General features: G+C 38.3%; 1 protein-coding gene and 1 long non-coding RNA gene across 15 annotated transcripts in view; one reads left to right on the top strand and one right to left on the bottom strand.

Moving 5' to 3' along the window:
* Positions 1–1327, top strand: part of PKIB (cAMP-dependent protein kinase inhibitor beta) — a 202848-nt gene extending 201521 nt beyond the window's left edge. For all 13 annotated transcript variants that reach the window (XM_072765122.1, XM_026013354.2, XM_072765110.1 and 10 more), the window contains one exon: positions 109–1327. In XM_072765122.1, coding sequence (XP_072621223.1) covers positions 109–176 — 68 coding nt within the window. In that variant the 3' untranslated portion in view covers positions 177–1327. The remainder of the gene's footprint in view (positions 1–108) is intronic.
* The window catches only part of LOC112930921 (uncharacterized), a 53101-nt gene that overhangs the window by 9263 nt on the left and 25991 nt on the right, over positions 1–17847 (bottom strand). The gene's annotated exons all lie outside the window — the stretch shown is intronic.

Below are 17847 nucleotides of genomic sequence, written 5' to 3'. Positions count from 1 at the left end.
GAAAATGATCAGGGCACATTACAGAAATCCTGTTTCATCCCAGTTATAGTATGAAATATATTTCACTATATTCTATAAGTGGATGAAATTATGTATTTATTTTTTTAGATGTAAAAAAGAAAAATGAAGAAACAGCACAAAGTTGCTTGGAAAAGCCAAAGAAAGAAGAAAAATGAAGGCTTGGAAACTCTCAAACGTACTGAATTTCTGTACATTGAAAGACTTAGTGGCTCTGCTTCCTTGAGATGTTTGATCTGGTGGTAACTATGGTAACATTGCAATTCTAAGCAACATGTGTATATTAGATAATTTTGTTGTGAAGCTACTCACTTGGAATGCATCCATGATGTACAATGTAGGTTATTAAAAGGCATATTATTTCCAGATTGCACCCAACAAAAGGTTAAGAATGTATGTCACTTAAATACATATCATTATCTATAAACCCAACAAAATCCACTGCTCTCTCTTTTGAATTTACTTAGCCAGATGTATTTTTAATTCCATTTTTATGGTAATGGGTAAATTATTACTTGGTAAATATAAAGCAAACACCATTCATTTAAAACTTTATGGAATTTATAGGACATAGTGTTTTTTTGATGAGAAGGAATAATAGTCTGAAAGACATAGAGAATATTTGTTTTTAACCAAAAATGCACCACTTTCCCACCACCCTAAAGTGATTTGGAAAAATTGCAAAAGTTTGACAACCTAAATATCTCTAGTATGTTTCTGCTTGATGCGTTTTGCTTCTAGTCTATGCATACTGTGATTTTTTTCATGTGGACTCTTAACACAAAATTTGTGACAAATTGTTTATATGGAACATGCCTATTAAATGAATTTAGCTGTCTTCCTTAACTTTGGTGTATGTGTGTGCATATGTTTTTCTTTAATATGAATTACACAAAACACTTTACCGGTTCTTTTTTACTGTCTTTTCTTATTCTTAGGGCTTTTTGTGTATTGTGATTTGTTTCTAAAACTATTTCCTCAGGAATGCAGACCTTAATTTTTATATATTTCCTAAAGTAGTTAACACATAAATATTTAGTGAAAGTTATAGATAGAAATAGCAAAATACTTGCTTTTAATATATATTTAAGTATATATTTTAAAAGGAACAAAAACAAAACCAAAGTTTTAGTAAATTTTGATTTATTAGACATCTAGAAAAATAATAAAATTCTGAATTTCTAAAAAATGGACAAATGAATTTATTTTCATTTTCAGATATATATGCATGCAGTTATATTTTATTTGATTGTTGACTTAGGCCATGTCTGTATACAGTAATCAAATAAACTCTTCACTGTTCAAGAAACTTGGTGCTGAAACAAGTCTTAATTTTATCTCCTAAAGTATACTAACTGAAAAATGGCAACACATTTTAAAGGGGGAAGTTAATAAACTTTGCAGTATAGATCACCTCCTACTTACTATTTCATTGACAAAGTCTAACTTAATATCTTGCATACAGCAAGGAGGGTAGATTTCAAAGCACCTGATTGTTTTCTCAATACAAAATTTTTAAATAAAAGAATCTAAATTAATATCTTAGATGTAGCACTGAATTAATATTAATTAAATTAATATTCAATAAAATATATTACAGAGAGTGACAATTTGGCCTCATAGAGACATTTGGCAACGTCTAGAGACATTTAACTGATAACTAGAGTGGGGCCCGAGGAGAGAAAGCGCTACTGGCATCTAGTGGGCAGAGACTAGGGATGCTGCTAACCTGGCCAGCATCCTGTAGTCCTGTGGGCAGGCCCTCACAGCAAAGGATTATCTGGCGATGCCTGTCGGTAGTGCTGAGCTTGAGAAACCCTGGAGTAGAGTTAAGCTGTTAAACACGTGGATTTTTTTTTTTTTTTGTATTAAGCATTAGTACTTTATTGCCTACAGATTGTCAGATCATTCTTATTGTCCAAATGTTTAGCATTTATACAATAATTTCTTTTTTTGGCCTGTGTGAATGAATTCTACACATTGTGTATTCATTATAAAAACATGATGGCAAACATCCGATGGAGTCTCAGAGTTCCCCTGTTTTCTTAAATTTATAAAGGTTAACTTTCTGAAATAATTGTTGTTCATTTCCCTCATTCTTTTTTTTAAGTTTTGTTTAAATTCCAGTTAGTTAACACATACTGTAGTATTAGTTTCAACAATATAGTGATTCAGCGTTTCCGTACAATACTCTGTGCTCTTCACAAATGCCACAAAGGTAATCCCCATCCCCTATTTCACCCGTCCCCCACCCACCTCCCCTCTGGTGACCATCAGTTCGTTCTCTGTAGTTAACAGTCTGTTTCTTGCTTTGCCTTCCTCTCTCTTTTCCCCTTTGTTCATTTGTTTTGTTTCTTAAATTCCACGTATGAATGAAATAATATGGTATTTGTCTTTCTCTGGTTTATTTTGCTTAGCATAATACTCTTTAGCTCCATCTTTGTCATTGCAAATGGTAAGATTTCATTCCTTTCATGGCTAAGTACTATTCCATTTTATACATTAAATATACTTATATAAATATAAATAAATTTTATATAATTATATATATATAATAAATATAGCACATCTTCTTTGGGCTGTTACCATAATGCTGCTATAAACATTGGGGTGCATGTATCCCTTTGAATTAGTATTTTTGTATTCTTTGGGTAAATACCTAGTAGTGCAATTGCTGAATCATAGGGTAGTTCTATTTTTAACTTTTGAGGAACCACTGCACTGTTTTCCACGGTGGCTGCACCAGCTTGCATTTCCCGCTGGCCGCACCAGTGCAAGAGGGGTCCCATTTCTCCACATCCTCACCAACACCTGTTGCTTCTTGTTGATTTTAGCCATTCTGACCAGTGTGAGGTGATATTGTAGTTTTGATTTGTATTCCCCTGGTGATCTGTGATGTTGAGCACCTTTTCATGTCTCTTGGCCATTTGTATGTCTTCTTCGGAAAAATGTCTATTCATGCCTTCTGCCCATTTTTAAATTGGATTATTTGGTTTATGGGTGTTGAGTTTTATAAGCATGTGGGTTTTGGATCCATATGACTTGAATTTGCATTCTAGCTCTGGCACTCACTAGCTGCATGATCTTGGGCAATTTACATAATTTCCAAGTCTCAGTTTTATCCTCTGTAGAATGGTATTGAGAATAGTACATATCTTATAGGGTGAGTGGAAGTATAAATGAGACAGTATATATAAAACACTTGACGAATGCCTGGTAAATAATATTTATTCAATAAATATTGGCCATCATCATCATCACTTTTATTCCAGATGCTTTTGCCATTATTCTCTGGTAGTGGAGGTGCTGGGCAGCTGGATTTGTTAATTTGGCTATTTTCTGCCTTCCTCTGTGTTTTCACAGACATGCCCAGTTCTTGGTGCTGGGAGAAGACAGTAAAATAATGGAAATTGAAGATTCATAGTAATTACCACATTAGTGCCAGTTCAGATGTGCTAATGAGCTCCTGACAGGTGATGAGTATTATCCTTGAACAATGAGTCACCTCACTAATATTTTATGACAGTTACTGCAACAAAACAGAATTTCGAGTATTTAAATTAGTGACTATGCTATGAAAATGTAGAAGAAAAAAATTAACAGCTCTTTGGTCCTAGTATTATATAATATTTTTCTCTCCTTTAGAATTAGAAGACAAGAAATGAAGCCATGTCCTTCCTCACTATTGCTGGTTATAACACACATTCCAAATGTACATCCTAAATCACTTATTCATCACAATGCACACATACATGTCCCATTATATACATATTTATAAGTATTTTGCATTACAGAAGGTACCCAGCTTGTTGAATATTTTCTAATGAAAGGATTTTTTTCAGAGATGGAATCCAGACAAAGGAGAATGAGAGGTCAGTTATAAAGACAAAATTGAATTTGCCCACCAACTTTTTGAAAAAAAAAAAAAATCAAGCTCTTTTGGGAGAACTTTTGCTGTTTTGTCAAAGACGGTGTCAACAAAACTATCTAGCTGGGGCTCATTAAAGCACGTCTCCAAGCCTATTTTTGTCATTGTCTATTTACAAGCCACTTGCTTTAGTCAATAGCTGTAAAGTCTTAATTAATACTGTCAGATAAACCAGGACAAGAGGGAATGATAAAGCTACAAAGTGGTTATTTGGAAACTTGGCTATGAAAGAGGAGAAAACAGAACAAAAAAGCCTTCTGTGCTAAGAGATCTTTTTGTGATCTGGGCTGGAAAGGTTGGAACTGTCTCAGAATGGGAGTGACTACAGAGCAAGACGTCTTAGTTGCAAAAGGAAATGGTTTTGCTAGCTTAGGTGGCTTTGGCCAGTTGGGGCAGAGGATGGTGGTAGAGAGGGGGGACGGGGGAGAAGGAGAGAAAGAGAAGAGTTACCAAAGCACACTAGCCTATTGCCTTATCCATGAAACCTGACACTTCAAATTCAAATTACAGTTCTGCCATTTGCTGTCAAGACTTTGTTGTTTACTCTCTGTGCTTCAATTTCGTCCAATGTGTAAAATGGCGAATTATGGGAATATGCATGAACACTAGGAAAGTGCTAAGGAAAGTGCCTGATACAAAGACAAGCTGTTATCATTATTTTTATGTTTATCTTTAGTCTTAAATTTTATTTTAAAGGATCACCTTCATTGTCGTCTGTAATCAACTTAGAAGATGGCCACCCATTTGGTCAGATTGATTGATTCTTTAGCAGTTGAAGCATTTAAAATGACAGTTTTTACTCTAAATATATATATATTTAAGATTTTATTTATTTATTCATGAGAGACACACAGAGAGGGGCAGAGACACAGGCGGAGAGAGAAGCAGGCTCCCTGCAGGGAGCCTGACATGGGACTTGATCCCAGGACCCCGGGATCAAAACCTGAGCCAAAGGCAGATACTCAACCACTGAGCCACCCAGGTGCCCCTCTAAATCTTTATTTTTTTTAAATTTTTTTTTAAAGATTTTATTTATTTATTCATCAGAGATACACAGAGAGAGAGAGAGGCGGAGACACAGGCAGAGGGAGAAGCAGGCTCCCTGCAGGGAACCCGATGTGTGGTACTCATTCCCAGGACCGTAGGATCATGACCTGAGCCATGACCTGAGCACCTGAGCCAGATGCTCAACCACTGAGCCACCCAGGTACCCCAGATGTACTATTTCTTCCTTGTAGGATGCTAATGCTTCTTCATAAAGAATTAGAAAAATTTCACACCGAATATTGTCTTTTAGTTTCTTCTCATTATAACCCTTTATTTCAAGTCTTTTGTACAACACACCGTTATCTGCTTGCAGCACAAAAACTATATGAAAACCTGAGTTCAGGGAAGAAATCATCAAGTAATTCATCAACTACTTTATCTTCATCTAAAATGGGGCAGTCATGCTCTTCATCAGAGCCCTCATATAACTGCCCTTCTCACACTGCATCACCCACATTAATGTATTTCAGTCCTGATCCTTCATGCAAGTTCTTTGCCTAGTGTGGTTTTTCCGGCCCCGGATGTACTGGTGAGCAGGATGTTTGCAACATGGTCCTCACTGTGCTGCCTCTGAGAACCCCAAAAAGCTGTTGTTATTATTAATTACTATTATTATTAATTGAGCATAAAGAATGGTAGAGACTTTAAGGTAAATGTCTGTTCTTTTCTGTTATTTTGTCAAAATATTTCTATTCCTTTGCTCTCTTTTCTTTCCATGAGCAGCACCTCTTTAGCTAAAACCAGGACTGATTAATCAGAATGGATTCCATTTTTTTAAAGATTTTATTTATTTATTCATGATAGACATAGAGAGAAAGAGAGAGAGAGAGACAGAGACACAGGCACAGGGAGAAGCAGGCTCCATCCCTGGAGCCTGACGTGGGACTTGATCCCGGGACTCCAGGATCATGTCCTGGGCCAAAGGCAGGTGCTAAGCCTCTGAGCCACCCAGGGATCCCCTGGATTCCATTTTTTATCCAGAATTATTGATGACAATTCTTATTGAAAAATCTGCAGCTATTTAAAAACGGAAGCATTGGCTCAAACAAAAGGCTGGAAAGATGTTTTTGCTCCCTTTTAAAATCCTAGGACAGATTTCTTATTATTGAGTACATCTCATTGGGAATAATGATAATAATATGTATATATATCAAATAATAATAATTATTACTATTATATAGCGATTCTTGGAGTGGTGCTTACTAAGTACTATAGAAGATCCTTCTGAAGCTTCAGAATAATGTTCATACAAAATAGTTGCTAATGTTTCTCATTTTATAGATAAAGAAATGGATTCAGGAAGTGCCTTTGGGAATTCACACAAAATAGAAAGTGACAACAGTGACCTGGGATGAGGCCCTCAGAGCCAGGATGTATCCTGCCTCTCTGGCACAGAAAGGCCCTCTGTTCAAACCATCTTTGCTGGTTTGAATCTTAATAAGTTTTTCTGATTTCCACTCAGGATTCCTAAAAAAATTTGAATAGTTGAACATAGGCAGATTAGCACATAAACCATCCTGAGGCGTTTATGTCTGAGTCCAAGGAGTTTTGTTTGTTTGACATTTATTCATTCATTCATTTAAATTTTACCTTATTTATTCCAGAAAAGATTTTGTATGGCAAGTGCAGTTGCTGTTTAATTTGCATTAATTTGCAGGACTCTTAGGGACGGAAATTGGTGAGAAGCTTGTGGCTCTTGTAGGTGGACGGAAGTAGCCTGGAAATGAAGCAAAGGCATACAGGCTGAACGGAAAAGAAGAGAAGAGACCACACCCAAACTTGACTCATTTCCCAGCTGTCCTGGGGCTGCCTGTGACTGGAAAGGGCACGTTGATAGTCTGTGGGAATCACAAAAATAATCTGTCAGGAACTAACTATAAATCTCTTAAAGGTAGAGCCACACAGGCAAATGAAAGGATCTCCTTCGTTCTATGTAGATCTATTTCAGGCCTTGAATAATATTTGGCAGTACTGATGGCAGAGAAGCCCCTGAAGGTTAGGTGAAGGTCACCACAGAGCCCTCAGGGAACCATTCTTGGAGCAAGAAATTACAAAAAAAAAAAAAAAAAAAAGTCCTGCCCCACCTTAGGGTGTACGAAGTTTACTTTGATAGCTCTTTGAAGGATCTCATGGTGCTCTAGATATATGTTTATTAGACATCCAAATATTTCAGTTTTATCATGAAATTTTCATCTGAATTGGATTTCTATTAGTGGAGATATTTAATTTTAAAATATTTCTCTTATTTGATAATATAAAGATTGTGGAGAACAATAGGAAAAAAAGGAGGGAGCTGTCAGTCAATCAATGTGATTTGCTTGCAGAATGTTGACCTAACTTTAACCTAAATTATATTCTTTTGGGTAAATTATTATTTTTTCATACGTAAGAATTACTCAGCGTCGACACTAGGTGGTGCTGGCACCACATTTCTTACTGTTCTTACAGGCTTGTTGAATTTAATTTCGTTTTCCTAAAGTTTCCAATCTGTTTTGTTTTGGTTTGTTTGGTTTTACCAATTCTGGTACATGTGTTGTTCAGGATTATTGCAAAAACAAATAAAACAACAACAGCAGCAACAAACAAAAAATAGAGTATTTCAAACACGATTTTTCTGAGACAGTTTTTGAAAGGAAATCATGGGCTGAGAAAATGTGCTGCTAGTCTCTGGCTATTGAATTTTGGGATACCCTATGTGCGTAGGTACCAAAAGAGGGTGCTCTAATACATCTGAAAAATGCTCTTCTTAGAAATAAGGCTACAACTTTTTCTTCCACGCAACGAAGAGTTCTTTTTCCTGTACAACAGGGTCGACTGGATATTTTCTTTCTTTCTTTCTTTCTTTTTTTCTTTCTTTCTTTCTTTCTTTCTTTCTTTCTTTCTTTCTTTCTTTCTTTCTTTCTTTCTCTTTTTCTTTCTTTCTTTCTTTCTTTCTTTCTTTCTTTCTTTCTTTCTTTCTTTCTTTCTTTTTCTTCCTTTCTTTCTTTCTTCTTTCTTTCTTCTTTCTCTTTTTTAATTTAAGATGGTCGTGCACAAATGTCTTACTCATCAAAATCAGGTTAAAACAGTTCTGAATTCTCCACAATCTTAGACTCAGCATTGGCCTTTCATGTGTTTAAAGTTGAAAGTACTATTTTCAGTCGTGACTTTGAGACTTTGAAAAGCCCCTGGCAGCCCGAGCCCAAGTAAATGGCATATGAATATGTGGCTTTATTCTTGGTTTAATTACGAATACCTTCTATCACCTCAGAGTTTCTCCTTCACTTGGGAGAAAGATGGGTCTCATGAAAAGAGAATGTGGGTTAACTAAGGGATTATTCCTGGTCTCCCAAGGGCAGGAAGGGAAACAGGGAAACCTTTTCCCATAACTTTCCTTGCACGTTGTGTGGGAAAGTTGGCTGCACAAAGGGGACGCTGGCCAAGTCCTCTTGGCGAGGCCCCTGCTGGGAGTAAGAGGCCCTGGGCACGGCTTCTTGATACCTCTGGAGTGTTGTCACTGGACACAAGTTCCAGATTCAGTGACAGGCCACATGTGGGTGAGTGGGGAGGGGAAAGGAGGTAACGCTTAATAGGCATTAACAGTTAACACTTAATGTACATTAAAGACTGTTGCCAGGGCTTTCTGTGTGTGTGTGTGTGTGTGTGTGTGTGTGTGTACTTAATTCTCTTAACAGCACAACATATGAAAAAACAGGCCAGAGAAGTCCTTGCCCAAGGTCACGCTCAAAAATGGCAAAGCCAAGTCTCAAACCAAAGCAGGTTGAATACAGAATCTGTGCTCCTAACCACTTATATCATCTTCTCGAAGGAGAGCACACCCGGTGTTTACTACACACCAGGGACTTTGCTAAGTGCTTTACCCACACCCATTGTCTTAATTCTCATAACCCTGATGTGGGCATTATCGTCCCCATTTCACAACTGAAGAAATGGAGGCACCGGCCCATAAAATGTTTAGGATAATGAGTGTGCTTATAAAGGCAAGATTTCAAAGCAAAGTCTGTTTAAAGAATACCCAGCAGAACTGAGCTCTGAGCTCCTTTCCCCTCAGATTCTCGTAGTTCCATCCAAGCCACCACCTCCAGGCTGACCCCCAGTCATGTTGCCTCTCTCTGGTGGCTTTGGTCGAGGCGTGGGGATGAGTTTCTTGTCATGGCTGGGGTGTTCCAGAGCTCTGATCCTCAAGAAGGAGAACAAGAAACACTCATTTCCTCTGCTGAGTATTATGTGCTGAGATAGAGCTGCTTTAGCACCAAGGCTCTGGGGCAACTTTAGAAGCCTCTTTTCTTTCTTTCTTTCTTTCTTTCTTTCTTTCTTTCTTTCTTTCTTCCTTCCTTCCTTCCTTCCTTCCTTCCTTCCTTCCTTCCTTCTTTCTTTCTTTCTTTCTCTTTCTCTTTCTTTCTTTCTTTCTTTCTTTCTTTCTTTCTTTCTTTCTTCTTTCTCTTTCTTTCTTTCTTTCTTTCTTTCTTTCTTTCTTTCTCTCTTTCTTTCTTTCTTTCTCTTTCTTTTTTAAAGATTTATTTATTTATTTATTCATGAGAGAAAGAGAGGCAGAGACACAGGCAGAGAAGCAGACTCCATGCAGGGAGCCTGACGCGGGACTCGATCCTGGGTCTCCAGGATCACACCCTGGGCCGAAGGCGGCACTAAACCGCTGAGCCACCCGGGCTGCCCAGAAGCCTCCCTTCTTGCCACCTCCAGCCTGCCCTCCATGCACGCCATCTCCCTAGCAGTCTTCCTTCCCCCCCCCACAGCCAAGATGGCTTGGGTCCCCTCCCCACCTTTGTCTCCCTACCAGTAATTGGCAAAGTGAATGGTTCACTCTGCCAGTGAGAACACCTGCTCCCCTGCAGCCGTGGATGTTTGGGTGGTTGGTCAGGAGACCCTGGGAGGGTCTGTTGGGCTCCGGGGGAGGTGGTTCCATTGGAGGCTGTAGACTCAAGGAGCTAGCTTCGTAGTTACCTACTAGGAGGAAGTGAGGACCACGAGGCTGGATGATTCCATCACCAGGAAATCCAAAAGGGAAAGAAAGAGAGGTGCTTGTTCATTGACAGGTTCTCTGCAAATATAAACATTCTTCATTTCTTGGAACTTTGGCTTTCTTCGACGTAGAATGACATTATTTCGAAGTCCTCTAAATCTTACCTAACTCTGATAGTTTCTAACGTCCACGCTCCCTTTAGGAGATATTTTGAGAAATAAAACTGGCTGTCAGCAGTGGTCAGAATATTACCCTTAGCTTGCAAACAAGTCCATATTTTGGTTTTTATTGTTTTTAAACTTTTTTCTGGCTACTTAGTCCAGTTTTCCAGCTAAGACAAGGCAGGGCAGATGTATATTCAACAAATGAGTGATAATGGAAATGCTCAGTATTAATTGAAGAAATGATCAGAGTTTCCATAACAAGTAATGCTACCCAAAATTTTCACTTAATTAAATTGAGTGCCTTTCTAAAGCTACCCTCACATTCCCTTCACTGTTTCTTCACGATGTGGAAATTGGCAGCTGTCCACTGACACACGTCTGAGTTACCCATATCCTGAAACACCACGTTACACTCGGTAGGGAGCCACCTCATCTGTGTGGCCTGTAACCCTAAGGACATTCTGCTCCTCCTCTTAAGACTCTCACGCATTGACAAGGGCACCCGGGTGGCTCAGTTGGTTGAGCATCTGACTTTGGCTCAGGTCATGATCTCCTGGGATCGAGCCCCCCTGGGGGGAGCGGGGATCCCTGCTCAGTGGGAGTCTGCTTCTCCCTCTGCTCCTCCCCCTACTCCTACTCTCTCTCTCTTTCTCAAATAAATAAAAAATCTTAAAATAACTTTCACCTCTTGAAATAATCTTTGACTCCTCACCTCATCTGGTCCTTGTTCTTAGGTCGCTCTGGAATTTGAGGTCTTTGGTAACGATGGTCAGAAAAGAGAGGAGGGAAAACCACAGTGGCTGCCTTTGGGATGCTCTTTTCCAAGTATTGTGTCCTGCCTCCCTGAATATGGGGCCCAGCTGTAACTGCTGGTCAATATGATTGGTGGAATGAGAAGAGCATCTCCGAGATGACCAGAGGCTGAGAGGAGAGAGAAATGCACATGGTGTATTAGGAAAGAAACGGACTGGTGCTGTTGGCATCGGGGTGCAGAGAGTAGTGGGAGATATGGGAAATAGGATCAGCAATCAGATTCAGAGCAGATTCTAGAGACTCGGGAAAGGCAGGCCAAGGCATCTGGACCCTGCCCTGTAGGCAATAGCAACTCACTTAAGGAGGTGGTTTTTTGGTGGTTGTTTTTAGTTGTGAAGCAATAAGATGGAAACTATCAAACACCTTTATTTTAAGTCACATACACAAAAACTATTTATGCTCTAAGTCAAATGAGAAATGGGTGGCAACTAACCAGAATCTGTCAACAACATCTCCAGTCAGAACCAGATCCGGAAGCTTTAAGAGACCTCAGTCCATACAAATGACTGCTCAGCAGTCACATTTCCCCCTCCCAGAACATTAACTTATTTCTTGCCAGTCTAGCTCACCCTAGCTAGCAATCTGCTAACCAAAGGGATTTCTCCTCAAATCAAAGTTCTTCACCCTTGTTTGTTTTTGGTGTTGCTTAAGAAGTTGCACTTCAAATGCCCTCAGCCTTCAGAGAAAGGAGGCAGATGTGGAAATTAGAGTCTGAACCACTGTTGTCTCTATTACTAAGACTTCCACATTTTAATAAGCTGGTAGCTTATTAGTGTAACCACGCTCCGGTAGCGTAAGTGAGCAGAATTCCCATATTTATGAAATATCTACAATTGGTTTTTAGTGTAAGCAAGCAGAATTTCCAAATTTACGAAAGGCCTGCAGTTGATTTTCAGCGTGAGCAGAATTTCCACATTTACGAAAGGCCTACAGTTGATTTTCTAAAAAGGAACAAAATAGTAACCAGATGGTAGTTGACAAGCCAACTTTAAAGGCAAATATTTGTTTTGATCTCTTTCCTAAGGGAAAGAACATTGGGATACTTACAAGAAGAAGAGGGGGGAAAAGAAAGCAAGAGGAGAAGACATGCTAAAGATAATGTAAAAAGAGAAATGTAGGGGAGGAACTAGATGTTGGAAAATTAGGGGAAAAAAATTAACCAAAGTTAGAAAAATAGAACACTAGAGAGGAAAAAAAAATTTAACTGCAGGTTTTGCACCAAGTGGTTGCCTAGGCAACTTAACTAGGAGTGGTTGTCTTTCTACTGAATAGTTGTGGAAAGACGCCCTGAATTTAGAGTCTGTTGGCTTCATGAGTAGCAGCTGGAAAGCAAATATGTTTCAGGCATTTGAGTTATGGGGCACCATATATAACAAGGGAAGTGGTGGATTTCGGTGATTTTGGAGGGTGATAGAAGAGGAGCAGGAAAATTGAAATGCAGGCACAGTGAGAGTTTTGAAGTCAGATTAGCCTAGGCTGGCACATTAGCATGTGTACCATCAAGTAACAAACTGAGGAAAAAAGTAAATTAAGAAGCAGCTCAAAGCCCACTTGGCAATGCTAGATCATCTTTACTGATGGCCAAGGATGCTGTTGAAAAGCATTTTTGCATATAAAGAGTTTGGTAAACCTGAAGCCATGTAGTGGAGAAACTAATAAAAGATGTCACTCTTCACCAGTTTTTATTTTATTTATTTTATTTTTTTTTATCTTCCATTCATAGGCAGCTCCTACGGATTCTGTTATCCCTGCTTTTCTATTTAATCAAGTAATGATAAAGAACAAAAATATTTTATAATGCTTTGCTCCCCCTATTTGAATTTGCCTTGCCTACAGCTCACTGCATTTTCCAGAAAACGTTAATATTACATTGTTAAAAATAAACCCATCTCTACAAAGTGGTCCTTGTATTGAAGGGCTGAATTCGTGGTGTGTGTATGTGTGTGTGTGTGTGTGTGTTTGGAGTCGTGTGGAAAGGGGTGTGGGGCAATGAGAGTAATAATAGCAGTTGTTTTCTGTAATGATTCACACCACCTCTTTCTCCTAAGCAAAAACAAGAATAAAGAGTGTTGAGAATTGTTGCTGTTGTTTGGAAACATACTTGGCTTATGTCATCCCGTTTTGCCTTCATATGAACACATGTTTCTATAAAGGAAACTTACAAAATGATATGCTATCCCGTGGGATAGAATGAATCCTAGATCATAAACATTTATGATCATAGACAACAAATCGGAAAGGCATAGCATGAAATAAAGTTATCTTTGGCTTTTGGCGACTGTTTGAATTTCCTCCTCAGGAGTCTCTTTGCCAGTCATTTACCCCTCACTTTCACCTACTAGAGAGAAAAGCAAAATCTAAGTTCACAGCAGGATTAGTAGCAAAGCAAATGTAATACTCAACCCTTGGCCACCTCTTTGGATTAAGGTGAAGATTTTCTCCAAACAAGGAATGAGATAGAGAAAGCCAAGAAAAGCCTGGTGGGTTTTTGCTAAGGTGTATTTATTTTCTTGGACTAGGTAACATTGAAAAAAAAAAAAAAGCCAAGTGGATATACTACATCTCTGCATATTTTGTATCATTTAGGCATAGCTTGTGTATGTATGCATACTTTTTTTTAGGTCTTTTTATGTTTTAGTTGAGCAAGATGGCTACACATTTTAATTGTTTTTAAAAGAATGATTTGAGAGAGAGCTTGCGTGCGAGTGCACGTGGCAGCAGGGGGAGGGGGAGAGAGAGAAGGAGAGAGAATCCACAAGCAGACTCCCTGATGAGCCTGGACCTCCATCCCACCTGACCTTCACCCAGGCCCTGGGATCATGACCTGAGCCCAAATCAAGACTAGGCTGCTTAACCCACTGAATCCATCTGGGCGCCCTGCCATACATTTTAATTCTAAGTAAACCTCACAAAAGAGTAAAAAAGTGATCTAATTAAAACATAATGATTGTAGGGATCCCTGGGTGGCGCAGCGGTTTGGCGCCTGCCTTTGGCCCAGGGCGCGATCCTGGAGACCCGGGATCGAATCCCACGTTGGGCTCCCGGTGCATGGAGCCTGCTTCTCCCTCTGCCTGTATCTCTGCCTCTCTCTCTCTCTCTGTGACTATCCTAAATAAATAAAAATTAAAAAAAAAATTAAAAAAAAATAATGATTGTAATAAAATAATCTTGGAAGTTCCAATCTATTCTGGTATTATATAATGTCAACATAGTATATTTCTTACCTACTGCCCTCCAGGCTATACTCTGGGAGTAGCAATTAGCTGAGCATGCGACCTTGATTCTCCTCAAATATTATATGAAGGAATTGACCTAGATGCTCCTTTACAAATTCTCTTCTGAAAAAATTCTGTAGGTTTCACTACTTAGAAAGAATTCATTATATAAAACGAAAGATAAAAATAGAGCAAAATATTTATAATTATTTAGACAATATAAAAGAACTCAACGTGGAAAGCATTAGTATTCAAATTAAAAAATAAATAAGGGATGATACTGAAGCGGGAGAGTGAAGTTCTTGTCTCATGGATTTGAAGAATGAATCTCAACAAAAGAAAGTGAATAAAGTGATAGAGTTTTATTAAGCGAGGATACAGGAAAAGCTCTCAGGAGTGAGAGGGGTCCCGACAGGGTTGCCAACCTGGGCCTCCTCTGACAGTCTTTTATTTAGAACTGACGGGGGAGCTTGTGGCCTGACCATTCTTGTGACGTCTTAGTTTGAGTAAGGACTGGTGATAACATCTTAAATGGTGTCTTCTTTGGGGTCTGGTTATTCTTTGTTGTTCACAATGTAACTGCCATAAAAAGACCCCACCTCTGATGCCCAGGGCAGGGTCGTCTGATTTGTTCCCTTATCTCTGGTTTCATTAGACCTCAGCATTTCTGGGATTTCTGATCATGTGGCCCCCTAACTATCTCTTCCTACCTAGCCCTACCTGGCCTTTACTCAATGAGACTCTTTTGATGTATGTGGGTGGTCATATAGTTGGGGGATGACTGCCAACATGTATCTTGGGGAACAGAGACAAAAGTTCCCAAAGGAATTTTTATATATTAAAGTAGACTTACTGGCTCCTGGGGGTCAGGCTAAGATTGTCTTTTGCCCTTAGCAAAGTGTCAGACACATCCAGGGAGTTGAGTCCCTAGAGGAATGTCACTCTACCTGTTTCAAGGATGCGTCAATGGGCTGTATGTAGTAAGGAAATTTCATAATTTTTCTCCTGCCTTTGCTTCCCCACATCCACACCAGAAAATAGTTCACAAAGAAGGAAAAAAAATGTTTGAAAAAATAGTAAAAGAACATGAATAAAATACATGTTTTTATTTTTTATTTTTTTGACTATTGAATTAACCAAAATAAGGCAATATGGCATGGCGGTGAAGACCGTGGGTCTGAGGCAGAAGGACCCGAGGCAGTTGCTGTTGCCCTCTGAGATTGCCGGCCCTGGGCAAGTCTCCACTTCCCTACAGCTCATAGAGAAAAACAATAGCATCTACTTCCTAGAGTGATTAATGATGATTTAAATGGGCTTAATGTGCTCAGCACAGTTCTTAGTTTATGTTAAGAGTTTAATCTTAATAAGTTATTGTGTCTCTCATGCTGGTGGAAATGTACAGTGGCGCAGACATTTTAATAAGAAATTGGATGATGTATTGATGAAATATTAAGTAGTCCTTAACATGCTTTAGCTTTTAATAACACCATAAAGTGGATCTAGCAATCTTAGTTTGGGAACCATGATGAATTAAATGTTCTTACATGGTCCTTTTAGTAAAGACTGTTGACTTTTAAGCTGTTTTGGTTCAGTATCTCATTTTATGAGAAGAATATTAATGCACACACACACAGATGTATGTATGTATATATGTATGCATATGTTTAAATCTGTATATAAAATTTATATTTGTACATAAGACAAAACAACAAAAATCTAAAAAACTCATCAATGTTGTTTAAAGGGTATATTTTATCATCATTGTGTAATAAATTCTATATCTTATTTTGAGAATTTGAATATAGGGGCACCTGGGTGGCTCAATTGGTTAAGCATCTGCCTTTAGGTCAGGTCATAGTCCCAGGGTCCTGGTATTGAGCCCCACATCTGGCTCCCTGCTCAGAGTGTCTGCTTCTCCATCTCCCTCTCCCTCTCCCTCTGCCTACTGCTCCCCCTACTTGTGCTTTCTCTCTGTCAAATAAAATCTTAAAAAAAAAAAGAAAAAAGAAAATTTGAACATAAAATTCTATCAGAGTTGAGAATTTATTTCAGGTGTGTTTTCCACAGGTAAATTAATTTTTAAAAAAATTTGGGGAACACCCACAGGCCTCTAAAATTCTTAGCTGTACAGTTTTCAAAACCTAACCAATTGCAAGCTTATGCTTAAGTCAAACAAACTTAGTTATTTGCAAAAGTACTGACATGTATCACTACCCAACTGAATTATTTAACCACATTGTGTATTTTTCATAAAAGATTCTTAAGAGATTTTTCTATTTTCATATTTTGCAATAAATCTGTAATAACTTATAGTTAAACCACTTAATCTCTAAGAAGTAGTAAGCAAAGAACATTTTTTTTTTTAGGAACATGTTTTTTAACTAAGAAAATACCTTTTCTATTTTTTGAGCTACACATAATAAAACAAAACTACTACTGATAAGAAAAAATGCACCTATATTATCTATAATAGCTATACATTTCATAATATCTTACAGTTTTTGAGAATATATTCAGAATAAAACATGTCCAGTAATTAAGATACACCAAGCTTAAGCTTGATCATAGTTTTTAATATTTCGTGAGAATGACCATCTCTTTTAAAAGATGCCTTTTATAATGCTCTTATAACACCGTTTGCTTATGGTGGTTCTTAATACCTTTAAAGTAGTGAAAAGATTTAAATCTTTTTTTAAAAAAAAGATTTTTATTTATTTATTCATGAGAGACACACACACAGAGAGAGGCAGAGACACAGGCAGAGGGAAAAGCAGGCTCCATGCAGGGAACCCGACATGGGACTCGATCCCAGGACTCCAGGATCACGCATTGGGCCAAAGGCGGCGCTAAACCGCTGAGCCACCTGGGCTGCCCAAAAGATTTAAATCTTGATTTTCAATATACTGTCATGAAACACTTTAGTCAAAATACTATTTTTTTCTATGGCTTTTCAGTGATGAAGTAATCCAACTTGATCATTGGGATAACATGGTTTCTTAAGCAACTTGATTATCAGGATTTTAAGACTTAATGATTCGTTATTCTAAATTTGCTATTTCTAGTCAAGTATGTTTTTTAAAAAGAGAAAAATCTCCACTTTAACTCTATTTTACTATTTCTTACATATATGCTAATGCTCACAGAGATTGGTAAGCGAACATGGATTTTCACAAGTATTCCATTTTTATTTCTCATAAAGATAAAGCCACTCCGGCATCCCCAGATATTCAATACTAAACTAGCTGGGGGAGGATCTTCAATGCACAGTTTTTATGATGGGGCAATTTGTATCACTCATATCCCCACTGAGCACAGAGACACACTCCTATCCACCTTCCTTCAGCCCTTGCTTGTCATGTCTGGACTGTATCTGTCATATGCATCTGTATTTAATCATCTTAATCAAGTTATTGTAGATTAACTTAAATTACTCATAATGCTCTTTGACTGCAAGAGGCAGGCACTCAGTCTGAATTTAAGCAAAAAGAATTTATTGGGCACCTGGGTGGCTCAGTGGTTGAGCATCTGCCTTTGGCTCAGGTCTTGATACCGGGGTCCTGGGATCGAGTCCCACATCAGGCTCCCTGCAGGGAGCCCTGCTTCTCCCTCTGCCTGTGTCTGCCTCTCTCTTTGTGTCTTTCATGAATAAATAAATAAAATCTTAGGAAAAAAAAAGAATTT

The sequence above is a fragment of the Vulpes vulpes genome, chromosome 1 (genome assembly GCF_048418805.1).
Source record: "Vulpes vulpes isolate BD-2025 chromosome 1, VulVul3, whole genome shotgun sequence".
Lineage (NCBI taxonomy): Eukaryota > Metazoa > Chordata > Mammalia > Carnivora > Canidae > Vulpes > Vulpes vulpes.
This window is presented reverse-complemented; position numbering and strand designations above follow the sequence as displayed.